The sequence below is a fragment of the Dendropsophus ebraccatus genome, chromosome 6 (genome assembly GCF_027789765.1).
Source record: "Dendropsophus ebraccatus isolate aDenEbr1 chromosome 6, aDenEbr1.pat, whole genome shotgun sequence".
Classification (NCBI taxonomy): domain Eukaryota; kingdom Metazoa; phylum Chordata; class Amphibia; order Anura; family Hylidae; genus Dendropsophus; species Dendropsophus ebraccatus.
The window spans coordinates 104,412,706-104,430,449 of NC_091459.1; the positions used below are offsets into that span (position 1 = coordinate 104,412,706).

At 40.7% G+C, this 17,744-nt stretch overlaps 1 protein-coding gene across 12 annotated transcripts in view; it reads left to right on the forward strand.

Moving 5' to 3' along the window:
• The window catches only part of KIF1A (kinesin family member 1A), a 105,085-nt gene that overhangs the window by 47,980 nt on the left and 39,361 nt on the right, over nt 1-17,744 (forward strand). For 6 of the 12 annotated variants that reach the window (XM_069975489.1, XM_069975490.1, XM_069975491.1 and 3 more), the window contains exons 5-16: nt 1,776-1,841; nt 4,652-4,830; nt 5,338-5,449; nt 7,665-7,742; nt 8,531-8,596; nt 9,700-9,717; nt 10,108-10,183; nt 10,917-10,995; nt 13,938-14,080; nt 15,224-15,423; nt 16,336-16,415; nt 16,535-16,610. In XM_069975489.1, coding sequence (XP_069831590.1) covers nt 1,776-1,841; nt 4,652-4,830; nt 5,338-5,449; nt 7,665-7,742; nt 8,531-8,596; nt 9,700-9,717; nt 10,108-10,183; nt 10,917-10,995; nt 13,938-14,080; nt 15,224-15,423; nt 16,336-16,415; nt 16,535-16,610 — 1,173 coding nt within the window. The remainder of the gene's footprint in view (nt 1-1,775; nt 1,842-4,651; nt 4,831-5,337; nt 5,450-7,664; nt 7,743-8,530; nt 8,597-9,699; nt 9,718-10,107; nt 10,184-10,916; nt 10,996-13,937; nt 14,081-15,223; nt 15,424-16,335; nt 16,416-16,534; nt 16,611-17,744) is intronic. The other 6 variants (XM_069975492.1, XM_069975493.1, XM_069975496.1 and 3 more) reach the window with 1 other exon arrangement.

The window sequence follows — 17,744 nt, forward strand, 5'->3', positions numbered from 1 at the left end:
TTAAAAAAAAAAAACTTCCAGTACTTATCAGCTGCTGTATGCCCTGCAGGAAGAAGTGTTTTCTTTACAGTCAGACACAGTGCTCTCACCTCTGTGTAAACAACTCAGCAGAAAAAAAGCTAGCTGTGTTGCCTGATTCACCACACCTATAGTAATAGTAATTTTATTAAGGATTATTGACTAATATATAAATACTTGACTTGAAACTTTACTATTGGCTGGGTACCCTTGGATTGTATACGTCAACATCCTATTTTGATAGGTTGGCAACAAATATGTGCCATGTAGGGTAGAATATTGAAATGAACGTTGCCTTATGCCGTAATATTGTTGTTCCTAAAGGAGAAGTCCCGCCCTGGCAAAGTTGTGAAAGGCAGCAGGGGCAGGGGAGAAAATAACAAGCTACCGTTGCTTACCTCTCCCCCTGCCTACGATAAGCAGAAGGCATTTTCCCCCAAGTTGTAATGATGTGGGGAAAATGCCCTTCCCGGCTGATGGACAGCCCACTCAGCCAATCAGTGACTGGAGCGGTGTCCCGTCCCAGTCACTGACTGGCTGAGCGTCCAGTCCATCTGCCAGGTCATGACGTTGGCTCTGCTGGAGATCCTGGAGCCCAGCGGGGGTCCTGGAACAGCGATCCAGCGCTAGGAAGGCACAGGGAGAGGTGAGTAAGTATTTTTTGTTATGTTCCTCCCGTACCCTTTAATTTGAAAAAAAATCCTGAGGCTGGACTTGTCATTTATTATAAAATATTGTTCTTCTGCTATGAGATACCTGGGTCAATTGTTGCTATTATTTTTTTTAAGTTTAAATACAATTTATTAGAGCCTTTTAGACTAAGTTTTGCTGCCTGACCAAGAATATTAGCAGCAATATGCAAATGATCCCACTGGATCAATATTCCTTCAGTTCTTGTCATTGCTATAACTATAATGTGCAGTGGGAATGGAATAGGGATCAGCCAAGTTTTATTTTGCTCATATTATCCAGACGCCTTTATGTTTGGAAACAAAATCACTTGGTGTAAACCCCAACTTTATAAGTCAATAAACACATTGGGTTATGACTGATGGGGGTCGGGCTCTATATCTACTGCCCATCACTGTTTATACTCATTTTTATGACATTGACCTCAGTTTCTACAGCAACACTGTAGATCTGCACCAATTCTCTTCAGTACATAAAGCTATAAACTATAAAAATATCCACGTATACAATAGTGAGGTTTTATATACATTCGGCCTGTCTCACCATGCTAGAAGGTCGCTGTAAGTCACAAGGTTATCCAAGGCAATAGACGTCATACCGTGAGGCACGCTTGTCATTCACATCATTATATCCAGCCGAGATGACATTTATTGTCTCTAAAGGTTTCACCTAAATAGCCGAGAGCATCTTTCTCATTTCCTGTCATTATAACAATGACATCACATATAGAAAATGAGCGTGCGGCGGTGTGTATGTATTCTCCTTAATTCTCCTATGTATTCTCTTTAAGGGTTCGCTGTCCAAGTGGGGGTTAACCTGCTGCTTTTAATCTCTTTAACCCCTCACTATCTGAATTATTCATTGATGCCTCACAGTCTATGAAATATTCAAGATATACTCTGCGTCTGTGAATTATTAATTAACCCTACACTGTCTGTAAAGTGTTAACCTCTTGATGACTGTGACTTGATGGCCCAAGTGACAAGTCATGTATATAATTATATGTATATCATATTTTATGTATGTGATGGGTGGCTAAGGGACATGATCAAACCTTTGTGTTTCAGCTCTGTGAAGATCTCTTCTCTCGGATCAGTGACACGACAAATGACAACATGTCTTACTCTGTAGAGGTATGTGCTATCGGACTCCATGACTCCACATGTAATAGGGATCAGGAGGAAGGTGGCAGAACAGTACATGGAATAAAGAATAAAAGTTGATTCTTCTTCTTCTTCTTAATATTATTATTATCATTATTATATGAAAAATGAATTTTCCATAGAGCAGTCTAAAGATCGGGTGACAGCTCCACAGCTTATGAGTCAATCCCACAGGGGGGTCTGGCTGATAGAATGCCAGAAGTGGCAGGCGGCTCCAGATTTCACTGCAGTAGCACATTTCGTATTACATGGAGCTTATTGAACATAATGGACAAAGAATGCAAAGTCACTGAGAGCAAAAGACTAGATAGATAACTGAGGTGCTTTCCACCTACATACTAATAGATTGGATGGCTTCTTATTCATCTGTATGTGAGGCAGGAAAATACATGTAAACTGCAAGCCCTGTTGCAGCCAGAGATTGATGGGGATGATTACAATATGTGTACAGCACTGCGGAATGTGTTGGTGCTATATTAAGATAAGGGGTAAATTCATTACACACCACACTACAAGTTCTAAAATATTAATACAGTGGTCCCTCAACATACAATATTAATTGGTGTTAGGACGACCATTGTATGTTGTAAGATAAGGGGTAAATTCATTACACACCACACTACAAGTTCTAAAATATTAATACAGTGGTCCCTCAACATACAATATAACTATGTTCACACTACGTATATTTGAGGCTGTATGTTTGAGGCTGTATAGCAACCAAAACAAGGAGTGGATTAGCCCCTTAACGACATCGGGCGTAAATTTACGCCCTGATGCCGGTAAGGGAGTTCAGAGCGGGGCCGCGCAGCGGCCCCGCTCTGAACCGCGCCGGTCCCGGGTGCCGCGTGTAGCCCGGGACCGTAGGTATTAGCGGGCACGGTCCGATCGCCGTGCCCGCTAATACAGTAATCGGATGCAGCTGTCAAAGTTGACAGCTGCATCCGATTACCGGACGCAGCGTCATCCCTGGTGTCTAGTGGGGAGATCGCTCCTCCGGGATGTTATCCCGGAGGAGCGATCTCCGCAAATGAAGCCGGCCGGGGACCGCTCCAAGATGGCGCCGTCCCCGGCTCGGCACTCGTTTACTTCCGGCTGCAGCAGCCGGAAGTAAACGAGTGCCTATCTCATGGATCTCTGCAGCATATCTATGCTGCAGAGATCTCAATGAGAGATCAAAGCACTTATACTAGAAGTCCCCCAGAGGGGCTTCTAGTATAAGTGTAAAAGTAAAAAAAAAAGTGTTGTTAATAGTAAAAAGCCCCCTCCCCTAATAAAAGTCTGAATCACCCCCCTTTTCCCAGGTTATAAATAAAAGTAAATAAATAAATACATAAACAAACATGTTTGCTATCGCCGCGTGCGTAATCGCCCGAACTATTAATTAATCACATTCCTGATCTCGCACGGTAAATGGCGTCAGCGCAAAAAAATCCCAAAGTGCAAAATTGCGCATTTTTGGTCGCATCAAATCCAGAAAAATTGTAATAAAAAGCGATCAAAAAGTCGTATATGCGCAATCAAGGTACCGATAGAAAGAACACATCATGGCGCAAAAAATGACCCCTCGCACAGCCCCATAGACCAAAGGATAAAAGCGCTATAAGCCTGGGAATGGAGCGATTTTAAGTGTTGTATATTTGTTGACAATGGTTTAAATTTTTTACAGGCCATCAGATACAATATAAGTTATACATGTTACATATCGTTTTAATCGTAACGACTTGAGGAACATTTATAACAAGTCAGTTTTACCCCAGGGCGAATGGCGTAAAAACACATTTCCCCCAAATAAACAAAATGCGTTTTTTTTTTCAATTTCACCACACTTTGAATTTTTTTCTGGTTTCGCAGTGTACTTTATGGAAAAATTCAGCCTGTCATTGCAAAGTACAATTAGTGACACAAAAATAAGGGCTCATGTGGGTCTCTAGGTGGAAAAATGCAAGTGCTATGGCCTTTTATGCACAAGGAGGAAAAACCGAAAACGCAAAAATCGAAATTTGCTCTGTCCTTAAAGGGTTAAAAACACAGAAAGGCTCTGTTCACATAATGTTGTAATTGAGTGGATGGCCGTCATTTAACGGCAAATATGTGCTGTTATTTTAAAACAACGGCTGTTGTATTGAAATAATGGCAGTTATTTACCGTTATATGGCGGCCATTCACTCAATTACAACATTATGTGAACAGAGCCTTTCTGTGTTTTTAATCCACTCCTGGTTTTGGTTGCTATGAGGACCTGACATGAGGACCAAATACAGCCTCAAATATACATAGTGTGAACCCAGCCTTAGTAATTAATTGGTATTAGGACGACCATTGTATGTTGAAACCATTGTATGTTGAGACCAAAACTCTATGGAAATATGGTCATTGAATCTGAAACCCCAAAATGAGAAAAAAATAAAGATTTAAAGGAAAATAAGCAGATAACTAATATGGGTAAAGCAAGTTCTTACATACAACAGTCAGAAAGAGCTACTGGAGACTGTAAATTGCTTTATAGAGGACTGAAGCATTTTCAGGGTCCTGTACAGATTACACAGGGTCCCAGAAAAATAAAATGGAGCTGTCTTGGCACAGGTAAAGAGCAGTGCAGGACATGTAGTATTGTACTGTAAAGAGTCACTAATAGTCAACCATTGCAGGCACTTCAGGGTGCCCACCATGTACAATGCTGGATTATATGTTTCACTGTAATTTGGTGTTTTGCTTGAGTTTCTTTTTCTTCCCAGAAGATTACTTATATATGCATATATATACCACTGCTTCTGCAGGTCAGCTATATGGAGATATACTGTGAGCGTGTTAGAGACCTGCTAAATCCAAAGAATAAGGGGAATCTTCGTGTCCGTGAGCACCCCCTTCTAGGACCTTATGTGGAAGACTTGTCAAAGCTGGCTGTTACCTCCTATCAAGACATTCAAGATCTAATGGATTCTGGCAACAAAGCTAGGTACTCTGCAGCATTATTGGAATGAGGGGGGTAGTGTCATAGTCTTAACTAAAAGATGATATGACCCCATTTACCTGGCCAGATTTACTTAGAGGGACATGCCTCTTGGTAAAGCCAGTGGGACCTGAGTCTGTCGGAGCCAATGGAAAGGACCAATTTTAAGTGGATTCCGCATCCAATTGGAAATTCCACCTCTTTTCCGTAATGAGCATGTTCCCTCACATAGAGAGTTTGGGGCTTGTAGTCACATGACATATGCAGAATTTCCCAACACCTTCTTTAGCAATCAGTCTCGCTCATTCTGTTGGCTTCACATGAAATAAAAACCCTGACCCAACATGAACAGTATAAGCAGTCTTTAATTATATACAGCACTAAAGAATCCCAGCATGACTTGTGATCCGGGGTACCTCAATAATAAACATGGGAACCACTCTTACAGGCCAATGGCCGGCACCACATCTTGTATGATTCTATATGCTGTAATGTTTGCTTGTGTCTTCACAGAACTGTTGCGGCTACAAACATGAATGAGACGAGCAGTCGCTCCCACGCTGTGTTTAATATCATTTTCACCCAACGTAGACACGATGCTGACACCCAGACCAGCACAGAGAAGGTGAGAATGGTCGATAATATATTGTAATCAGCACAAATAAAATTTCAGCTAAAAGTTTGTGGCTTTGTAAGTGTATTATAAGTACAGGTCTGCAATATGGCTTTGTGCTAAATGGCACATTGTCAGTAATATTTTTACCATCAGACTAGATGTACTGACATGCTAAAATCCACTGTACTTGTGAGGACATTGTTATTCCTAGCCTTTATGGTCACCTCTGTACGGCAGCCATCATTGGCTCTGAGGAGTATGACAGGACACATGAGCAGCTGTTTATTTTAAAGTGTCACTGTCGCATTTTTTTTTTTTTGCAGAAATCAATAGTCCAGGCGATTTTAAGAAACTTTGTAATTGGGTTTATTAGGCAAATATGCCATTATCTGCATTCAAAAACTTTCCCCAGGTCCCCCCCTCCCTCCACTTTCTCATTCACTGCTCATTATCAGGAAATATGGACTCATTTACATCAGACATGCCCTGTGTAACCAATGGAGAGGGTAGGGGGGAGGAGTGAAATTAGTCTCCAGCAGAAAACAAAGAATTACACTGCGGGACCTGTGTTAAAGCCCATATTCAGAGGTCAGAGAGGTCAGCGCTGACTTCAGAGGAGATAGCCTGGTGATGTAGCTGTAAATTAACTCTTTGTTGTCCTGTTTTGATGCCTCATCTCCTTCAACCCCTCCCCTCTCCATAAGAAAACCATAAAGACAGGGGGGAGAGCTTCAAACTGCTTTTTCATGATAAAAATGCATTTCTCGGTTAATAAACCCAATTACAAAGTTTATTAATTAAAGTTTATTATTAATCGCCTGTACTATTGATTTCTGCATTGTGCTGACATGGTTCCCGGCTGCTAAGTATAGATCTACTGTGCAGCTTCCCGACCATACCAGCCATGTCTGCAACAGTACCTTTACAAGGGGGAAAAAGGAGTTTTATTCCAGAAAATGAGGCTGGGAAGGGGCGGAAACTAGTCATATAGGCAGGGAGCCTCTGCAGGAATGATTGACAGGCAGAGAGACCTAGATGACTCATTGCCTCCCTTCTCCCAGCCTGGTGGGCCAGAATAAAACTCCTATTTCATCGATGTAAAGCTACTGCTGCAGACGCGACTGGTATGCTCAGGCAGCTGCACAGTAGATCAAGCTGATTGGTTCCCTTCAAAGCAATTTCTTTATTCTATTTTTTTAAATGTTAAGGGTGCCCTCACACACATTGGACTTCACAATGCAAATTCGGCAGCAGGCTAGAGAGTGAGGGACTTCTGGGGAAATGTGTCTCAACTTGACAGTATCTATGTAATTTAAATTCTTTGTACATAAGGTGTAGTGAGCCCCACCTGTTGGGTTAATATTAAACTGCAAGTAACTTTCCTACACTTAAAGGGAATCTGTCAGCTCACGGGCCTTACCTGAGGCACTGACAGTGTACTGTAGTTGGCAGTCCCCTAGTGAGCATGGTGCCTTTTTGAAATTTGTCGGGACAGTGGATCATGCACAGCCTTGGGTCTCCTACTGTAATGGAGAGTCAAAGAGAAGTTGAGCGTTTGTGCCGCACTCTAGCACTCCTCACCACTCCTTCCACCTTTTTTTAATAAAATGAAAAAAATAAATACATAGTAAACTCAACTAATTCGGACCTGATTGGAAATTCTTTGCACTTTTAGGCCATATTCACACATTGTGTAAACATCGATCGTTGTTTGACCCGGCTAGGTCAAAAAACGTCCGATGTCTGAGATGTTCACCTGGCCGATACAGTAGTATTTTCTAGAAAAAGATTCTTGCCTTGGATATCTGCTGTGAATCTATAATACTGGTAATTCTATTCTGCATCCCATCCTACTTCTATATCCATCCTTTTATCTCCTCTTCCAGTCTCCTCCTGCCTAAAAACTAAAATACTATATTATGCAGAACCCATTGGCGAAAAACTTCCATAGCGTTTTTAAAACTAAAACTCTATTCTATATATAGATTATATGAAGATGGTGGCAAATAAGGTTGAACCCATCAAGACTGATATTAAAGCTTTAGTCATGAAATATCATTACGGCGGCAGCTCTAGTGCTGTGGCGTCTGAGACAGTCATTTTGCAGACCGCAATACACAGATAACTATGCCGGACTTGTTCAGTGTCAGAAGGAGCCTCTTATGACATGCAAATTGTATTATGCTAATATTATTTGAGAAAATTGTATCCTTCTTCTTCACAGGTTAGCAAAATTAGCCTTGTGGACCTTGCAGGAAGTGAGAGGGCAGATTCCACCGGAGCCAAAGGAACAAGATTAAAAGTGAGATTCTTATATGCTTTATCTTGTTTGAAAAATGTTTCAATATAAATTACACAATGGTTCAAACAATAATGACTTCATCCAATTGTGTTGTCTATCATGTGATCTATTGTGTGGTCTAATAAATCCTAATAATTGTGTCAGCTAGACCAGGTATATAAGCCTATACAATTGCTATTCTGAAAGCTAGACTGTTCACTGTTATTTGATGCTACATAATTCCTACTATAGACATAGTTAGGTATGGCCACCATATGTAACAGAAGGCCTACAGGTATACTTATGCATGGCTTATATGCACCCAGGACATCTAGAAATGTGTTTTTATTCACAGTTTAACCAGTTTAAGGTGGCCATTTAAAATTTAGATAAAAATAATTTTTTGTCCTTCACAGGACTAGATGTTTGAATAAATAAAAGAAAAATCTCACCCAGATCAGGATGGTCTTCCCTTTAGGTATAGTTGTCAGTTGTTTGCTATAAAGACGTGTCTAAAGTTTTGATCTGACAGGTCTGAGTTAGAGATGAGCGAATCTAGAGTAGGAACGAAACAAATCGCTTTATTCCTATTGGGATTCTGCTAGTTTGGCTGCTGGCTTTGAAGTCGGCCTTGTTTCCTGCCGTTCCTCCCCGGGTGCTGGAAAAAGATGGATCCGGTCCTGGGAAACTGGGAGAATGTGGGGATGTGATAAATCCCGCCATATTTTATAAATGTGCATTTATGACCAATGCTGCCCTACATATATTATTCACTCTTGGTTCTTCTTCCTTTTCTTCTCCACCTAAAGGAAGGCGCAAATATCAATAAGTCTCTTACAACCTTGGGGAAAGTTATTTCTGCTCTTGCTGAAATGGTAAGTGTACCATAAAATTTCATACATCCTTATTGATCACAGATTAAAAGCACCAGCAGCCTTTTATTGTAGTCACATACTTAGGCCTCATTCACACCTCTATAGTTTTTATCCACAATTGCAGACAGAACATAGGACCAATACATTTTAATGGCTCCATTCAAACGTCTGTATATGTGGACGGAGCCATGGTTGACGGAGTGCAGACCAGTAACTACGGCATGGATCACTGTCTTCTATGCAGTGCTCTGTGAATTGCAGAGCACTACTGATGCACATCCATAGTGCGGTCCGCAATTGTGGGGCCACATTTACAGGCTTCACTAAGGATGGGTGTATGAGGCCTTAGGCTATGTTCACACAATATATATTTTCGTAAAACCATGGCCGTTGTACGTTACATTGCTTCCTGTGGGATCCCTGCCGGAGATTCTGTGGCCGCTATTTAGTGAATAGCGGCCGCAGAAGACTCGTCAGTTCTCACAATAGAGCGAGATGCTCAGGGTGCTTACTCTATTGTGTGCTGTGGGAAGTTCTGATGTGGGCGCGCATCAGAACTCTGTGGCTCCAAAGATCATCCGAGACCGGTCGTTCCGTGTCCTGGCCGGGTCACGGAACGGCTGGTCTCATACGCTATGTGAACATACCCTTACATAGCTAGTGGTTCGAAAAAAAGGCCACCCTATGAATGTCATACAACAAAAAAAAAGTGATCACTGCTTTTTTCATAGAGGCAGTTTACATGTTTATTTATAGTACTATATCACCTGCTTTCCTTTCGCTATAGTAAATTGAGTTTTGTCATCCATTATTCATAACTAAGATATTTCATACCTCTTTCCAACTTTTTGTTGGCCCTTTAAGAGCTGCCACCAACTCTCTCATATCTTAGTTAATTGATGCCCAAATGTGAATGTACAGTATATTTAAGATGTGGCCTAATCACTACTTTATAAAGGATATTACTGTCTTCTCTCGATGCTATACTCTTTGCAGTACAAGATAATATCCTGTTAGGGTTTAATGCAGTAGACTGGCATTGAGCGCTATAATTTGGGTAAATTACACCCATAGCTAATATCATTTCTCTTGTTTTTCCGCAGGACTCTGGAACAAATAAGGTGAGATTTTGGTTATTTAATATATTGGCAATAAATCAAACGGTCACATAGATACACACTACATACATATATACTGTATTGAGTAAGCTGGTATTAGAATATTAGAAGGTGCAGAACCACCTCAACCCCAGCTTTGAAGTTTTAAGATTCTTTAGGGCGGGTTCAGACTACGGAATTCTCGCGGATAAATTCCACGGAATTCCGTTGCCTGTGCACGCTCACGGCCGCGCGTCTTTCCGCCAGATCCATAGACACCATTCTATGGGCCGGCTGATTCCGCATTGTCATGTCAATTCTTTCGGCGCAATGCGGAATCAGCCGGCCCATAGAATGACCACAAGAAGCATTGGTAGTTCTACCATCTTACCTGCTGTTTATCTCCTTCGACAGAACAAGAAAAAGAAGAAGACAGACTTTATTCCATATCGAGATTCTGTACTCACATGGCTACTAAGAGAGAACTTAGGTAATGCATTTACATTTTACAATACATTTTACATATACACCATGCATGACATTCTTCTGTTGTAAATCAACATGGCTGATAAATGGCTGTGCCATCACTATAGTAGAGAATTTTGAGCAACAAAACAGGACTTACTGTATGTATCCTGAACTAATATATTTGTTCTAAGGAAAACATGTTTTCTGACAATATTAGGTGATTGCATATTGGTAGGTTATGCCACTACTTATTGATTGTGGGCGTCTGACTACTCCGACCTCCATGGATCTGCAGAATGATGGGGTTGCAGAACTGGTTTTGCCATTACTATTGATTGTTGGGGTCTAATTGATGAGACTTCTAAGGATCTGTAACATAAAGGTGGTGCAGCACTAGTTAAGCATTTTTAGCTACCTTAATTTTTTTGGTTCTGCATGTTGGTGCTCCTGGTCTATAATTTAGTTGTGTTACAGTTTATTTTTACAGTCATAGAACAGCTGTCCTTTTGTTCTATAAACAACCAAAATGTTATTGCAAATCCATATTGTGACAGATGGACCTATTGACTGATAGTCAGGGTTTTGTTAAGGCTTCCACACTTTAGTCAGAAAGCAGGGCTCCTCACACAATACTGTCCTTACTGTCAATAGTGGTAAGAAACTTATGACATAGGAACAAATGTATGATTGTTTTTAATATGTAATTTTTCTGGAAAACTTCAGAAAATGACCAGTTTTTGTATTGTGTCCATCAGGTGGAAACTCCCGCACTGCTATGGTTGCTGCTCTGAGTCCTGCAGATATCAACTATGATGAGACCCTAAGCACCCTACGGTGAGATGTTCTATCTTTTCCTCACCTCTAAAGCAGACACATGTCACCCAAACCCAACAAAAAAAGCAACTATGTATTTTCAATAGGATCCTGCTTTTAAGGTAGTCGTGGGTTCCCAAACATACTGGGCCATGGTACACATGCCATGTCTGCCCTTGGTGTGGATAAAACACCATATGCTTTCACAAGTTGCATAAGGGATGGTCATGAGCATGGCAGTGCACCAATTTCAGGAATTCTTGAAGTGGGAAATAGGGAAAACAAATAGAAGCCAAATGAGGTACATGGCATCATAAAAAGGCAAACACAACCTGCCAAGAGAAGGCGATATCGGCCTGTGGCAGAAGGAATACAGTCAAATGCATAGTAAACAGAACCATGGAAAACATCATGTCAACTACTAGTACCTATGAAAATGAATGATTGGTGAAGGCAAGACGCCAGCCCACACAAAAAACACAGAGACACACCGACGTGGGGAAAAACAAGAGGGTAAGGTGGGGGAGGGAGTGGTAGAAACGGATCAGCATACCCAGGTCACTATCCTTTTAGTTAGGTAGACCAGTGCGCACACAATAAGCGGCAGTCCCAGAAGATGTGAAGCAGGGCATCCACTGAGCCATTACATCTCCAACACACTGAAGGGATATTGCTATTCAGTTTATGAATTAATTCAGGAGTGTGGTACGAGCACATCAAGAGTTTGTAGTGGGTCTCCTTATAATTCGTGCAAATAGAAGAGGTAGTTGCCCTGCTCCATATCACCTGCCAAAGCTCAGGGGAGATTGTTATACCCAATGAAGCCTCCCATCTGTCCATATATTTGTGCCGGATCGGTGAGTCCCCCATAGGCGAGTTCAGAATTTGGTAAATAGCCGAGAGTAGGCCTCTAGTGGAGCCGCCTGCCCGTATCAGCTGCTTAAAGGATGTGGGTTTTGAGACCGTGAGGGAACCAAAGGCTGATCGCATAAAATGTCTAATACTAAAATAAGCAAGCAAGCATGCAAAAAGGATTGCAAGCAGCACAGCTTGGAGCTCAAACATCTTGTGGGTGCCGGCTGGATGATCCTGACCTTGGATCCTGGAGGATATATTCAAAAAATTCCAACAGCACTTCCCAATATCTTCAAAAACGTGAAATATTTATTCAATCACATCAAAAAAACAAACAGTGTGGCATAGCAAAAAATCAAGCGACGTTTCTCCCGTCTCACACGGGCATTTTCATTGAAAAGATCCAAATGATGTGGATAACATAGTGCTGTCTATCCTTCTTCGTTGCTACACTTATGATGGACTTATTTTATTTATTACTGTGTATTTCTTATTACCTTTATTATGAGGAACTTGCTAGTGGGTAATTTCAAGCAGTCACTCACTTTAGCACAAAAAGGGTTAACACTGCACATTGCCTTACAAAGAACTCACTGAAACACAATGGCACAGATGGACTTTGATTGCCTCCTATCAGAGAACACTTGTAAAAGATGGACACTTGAAACAACCAATGGAATGTAAATTTTAGTCACTTGTTTGATATAAAAGTTTGATTATCACTTGGGGATATGAGCTTGAAAATGCCCGTGTGAGACGGGAGAAACGTCGCTTGATTTTTTGCTGTGCCACACTGTTTGTTTTTTTGATGTGATTGAATAAATATTTCACGTTTTTGAAGATATCGGGAAGTGCTGTTGGAATTTTTTGAATAATACTAAAATAAGAGAGGTACTCTGATCCAGGGAGGTAATACTTTTCTCTAAGGGCCCTATTCCACGGGACGATTTTTATTAACATAATCATAAACGATCCAAACGACCGCTATTGCGAAAGACCTGAAATCGTTCACCCATTTACATGGAACGATAATCGTTACTTATGATCGTTCTTTTGGTCGTCTTGTTGTCGCTATTGCGTTCGTCACTACTGCGAACGACCGTACGACGTCTTATTCAATTCGAACGATTTGCGAACGATATTAAACGATCAACGATTTCTCGTTCGGTCGTTAATCTTTAACTGCTATTCAAACGAACGATTATCATTTAGATTCGAACGATTTAACGATACTCTGAACGATAATCGTCCCGTGGAATAGGGCCCTAAGTTTCTCAAAGGGCAGGAGGTTTTGCATAAGGGGGTCAACTATATCAGCGAATTGAAACAGTTTTTTACCAATCCAGTGCCGCACCATCGGGGAGGACATGCCAACCTCAAGGGAGGGCGTCAGTAGGAAGGAGATGAGAGGAGAATCCCGGGAGTATAGACCAAACTTTGATGCACATGCAGACCATATTTGTCTAGTAAAAAAGGATTGGGCCAAGCATGGGAGAAGAGGGGCAGGCAGGAGGAGCAGAAGTCCACAGAAAGGAGTTCGGGTGAATAGGGGCCAGCCACAACTTTTCTATGACTGTCCACAATTTATACGTAGATGGCGAAGCCCATCCTGATACCTGACATAGGTGAGTGGCCCAATAATAGTGAAGGATGTTAGGGGCCGACAGGCCGCCCTGAGTCTTACTATACATCATCACAGATTTTGGAATCCTATGACACTTGTTAGCCCATATAAAGCGGAAGGTCGCTCCCTGCAAAGCTTTCAGCTCACTCAGGGGGACCCGAACCGGGTTTCAAAGTAATTAAGGAGTTTTGGCAGGATGGTCATTTTAACTGAGGCTACGCGACCCAGGAGAGAGATATATTAGGGAGCCCACTTCCCCAAAAGGGCTCTAAGATCCCTAAACAGTTGTGGAAAGTTTGCAGCATATAAGGTGCTATACGTGGGAGTAAGCCTAATACGCAGGTATTTCAGGGATGAGGTAGACCACTTATATTTGAAATGAGGTGTTACTATTTCTTTATCCATGTTATGTCCATTGTTGTATTCTTTGAATAGTCTAATCACCATTTTAGTAGTCTACAATAGATGTTGTATCCCCTTGCAGATATGCTGACCGTGCCAAACAGATCCGATGCAATGCTGTTATCAATGAAGATCCAAATAACCGTCTGATCCGTGAACTTAAGGATGAGGTGGCACGTCTGAGAGAGCTGCTGGGAGCCCAGGGACTGTCTGACATCATTGATAGTGAGTGGCCCACCCCTGACTACATGGTTTTTGTATTAAAATACTTATATAGGTTAGTTACATGCCACACCTCTAGGGCATACTCAAACTGGCCTCATGGCAAACATACTTAGGAAATACATAGGAAAAAACTATTGTTGTTGAAGCAAATGTGTCATATTGAAAAACCAGTGTGATCCACCAACAAAAGTTATAGAGCAGGAGGAGCTGAGCAAATTTATATATATATAGTTTTGTTGGGAATAACTAGTGTTTTGTTCATTTCTTTAATGCTTAAGAGTCCAGGGGGTGGTCCCGCTCAATGATTATGGTGGGGCTTCTGCAGCCAGGGCTTGAAGCAGTTGGCTTTGTTAACTGTGTAGTGGCGATGCTCCGCATAAATCTGGCAATGGCACCAATGACGGCCATAGAACGCGTTAAGTATAGCTCTTAATACATTTTGGTTAGGTCTACATAGTAACACACCAACATGTTTTACTGTAACTTTGGCTAAAATGTGCCATGGCTTCTTTGTTATTTTATTCTGACCCATCTTGATATGTTTCTCTTTACTATTGGTACTATATGTTGTATAGAAGCCATATAACTTCTATAATCCACCATATAACCTAATGTCTCTGCTCAACACATCCAACTGTAGTCCTGAAATGCAAATATAATCTGATACATTGTGCGCACTGGATAAGGCGTGTGATGTATCACGTGACACATTATATTTGTGGCTCCTTGTCTCCTCTCATGTGATGTATCTACAACATCCAAACAAAGATTTCTTCTCTCGCTTCCCTGCTTGTCCTCAATCCCTGCCATCTACTATGACAAACTTCCCTTTACCTCCACTATTTCTCTACATCCTATATTTTATTTCTTTCTTCTCCCATACCATGAACTTTTATCCTTGTGCATTTTCGTGTATCTCTTTCATATAACACTATTACTTCTTTATTAACATTTCCTTTTCTTTTCTTTAACTTTCCTTTGTTCTTTTTTTCCTATTCTTCACCTCTTGTCTCATATCAATCTATAATATCACTTCCACTGTTTTGTACATTACATTGTACCATTTGTGTCTCTTCTTGTCCACACCTTGCCATGTCCTTCCTGTTCGGTGCCCCCCTTTTCTCTGGCTTCTGCTCTTTATAGATGTGTGTCCTGTGGATAACGCCAATGTCCTACACACGCGTCATGCTCCTGACAATCTCTTCACAGCGGTGAATGCCCTCACGGGTATGAGTCCTTCATCCTCTATGTCTGGTTTGTCCAGTCGAGCTGCTTCTGTCTGCAGCCTACATGAGCGTCTTGCATTCACACCTGGAAGTGAAGAGGCCATCGAGAGGCTTAAGGTATGCCCTACAAACCCAGTCTGCTATATGGGCTATATGGATGTTCAAAAAAAAAAAAAATTATAGTTATGAAGACTTAAAGGGGTACTCCAGTGAAATACTTTTTCTTTCAAATAACTTACTATCTACAAAAAAAATGTTTTTAATTACCATGTTCTGATCCCTATAACTTTTTTTATTTTTCCGCCTTCTAACCTGTATAAGGGATTTTTTTGTAATCTGTGGGGGTTTTTTTTCCAGACAAACAGTAGATGGGATTTTTTTGGTCGCTTTTTATTCCATCTTTGATAAGTGACCAAAAACAGCAATGCTGGCAAAAACATGATATTTTAACATTTACCCAATATGATTGTTTTTTTTTTTGGTTTAGGTTTCCTTTATATAAAAAAAATTGTAAACTGGTGATTTAAAATGTTAATGTTTGTTGTTTTTTTTTAAATATTCTAAACAAGTTCAGGTTTTGTTTTTTTTATAATTTTTTGTTCCTTTAAACATTTGATGCCTATACAGCTCACAGTAATACTATGGTATTACCTCGAACAGTTAAATTACCAATCTATTAGTACAGCCTTTCTGTGGTAAATCGTTCTTGCCAATCTACCAGGGCAGCCATGAATACCTTTAGAAGGCCTCAGACTAGTATGACAACGGATTGGCACCCCACAGAACCTTCACATATTGACATACAGAACCCCATTGGTACATGAATTTTTACCTCACAGGACTTTATGACCTTGATAAAAATTCCTCTGATTTCACAGACGTTCTCTTGTTTGTTTGGCAATTCCTATCAAACAACTTTTAGAACCATTTAGTCAACCCCAATGTCCAAGTGACCAATACTGCGCATACTATATGTACGTTACTTCAGCAGCCTTTCACTTGAAATAGTCTTTTATTTTCATTAAATAGGAAACAGAGAAAATTATTGCTGAGCTCAATGAGACGTGGGAGGAGAAGCTACGACGCACTGAGGCTATACGTATGGACAGGTAACTGATATAATAATCACATACTCTTATATAGATGTGTACCCCATTATTTCATGTTTTGAGCGGCAGAGACCTATGTGGTTGGCTGATGTCCATTAACAGTTTTCTTCTCCATACAGAGAAGCTTTACTGGCGGAGATGGGGGTTGCCATGAGAGAAGATGGAGGAACACTTGGAGTGTTTTCACCTAAGAAGGTAAATTAAAAAATTTTTATGTCCAACTTTTGTATTGTACGATATTTCATTTCCAGCGTATATACATGTTAATATGCATACCAATGTGATTAAATGGGGGGGAGTTGACTATACAGAGGTCCCTTGTATCCAGAGTTAATGTTCACACTACGGAATTGGTGCCAAAATTCTGTGGGAAACCGTCACACACAGACTATCCTTTTGAATGGGAGGGCTCGCACGCCTCCGCTCTTGAGTCCGCACTCGGGGGTTCCGCACGGAATTTTGGTGCTGATTCCGTAGTGTGAACAGGCTTTTAGTTTTTCAATTTGTAAAGACCTGGCTTAAGTGTAAATGGCTGAAACAGCCAAAATGCTGTTGTGGAGTAGTTATAGGTTTCCATTATAGGCATTTACATTCATTCTCCATTAATTACGTTACTGATATTTTTACTCATTTTTTATTATTTTGAGTTTTAATATGGTTAGCATTTTAGCACTGTTTTATATGGTTAATATTTGCTGATAGTAAAGTAAAGTTCTTCGAGGGCATTATAATTCTATGTGAGAGAATGATGGAAAATGAACAAGCTAAAATCAGGAAAGGTCTGGATATATCAGCCCTACCTTTTATATGCAGCATCTCAATCTCTGTAGAACCCTGCATTATCTCAGTACCAGAAAATCATATTTGTGTTGCTTATTTGCTGTAATCCTACTTGCTTCCAAGCTAGATGCACATTTTCCAAGACTGAACTGTAGAATCCAATTCCAAATAGCTGTCATGAATGGACAAGCAACTTTTTGGCCAATGGGTGGCTGTATTATTGAACGTGTATCTAGAGTAGTTGGTATATATATATATATATATATATATATATATATATATATATCTCAAACACATTTTTAATGCAGTATCCTTTTGGACTACACATAGCACTGAACTAGTTAGTTATTAATGATATGTTACACTGAGGCTGGCCTATGGCATATCTATACAGAATTCCCAAAATAATGAACAAGCTGATTTTTTTCTAAGATCCTTCCTCCTGCATGTGATTGGGATATGCAATTCACGATTCCCTTCCATTGGATGCAGAATGTCAACAGTTTTGATGAGTATTTTGGGGTGCAGAACCCCTGGGGAACATATAGC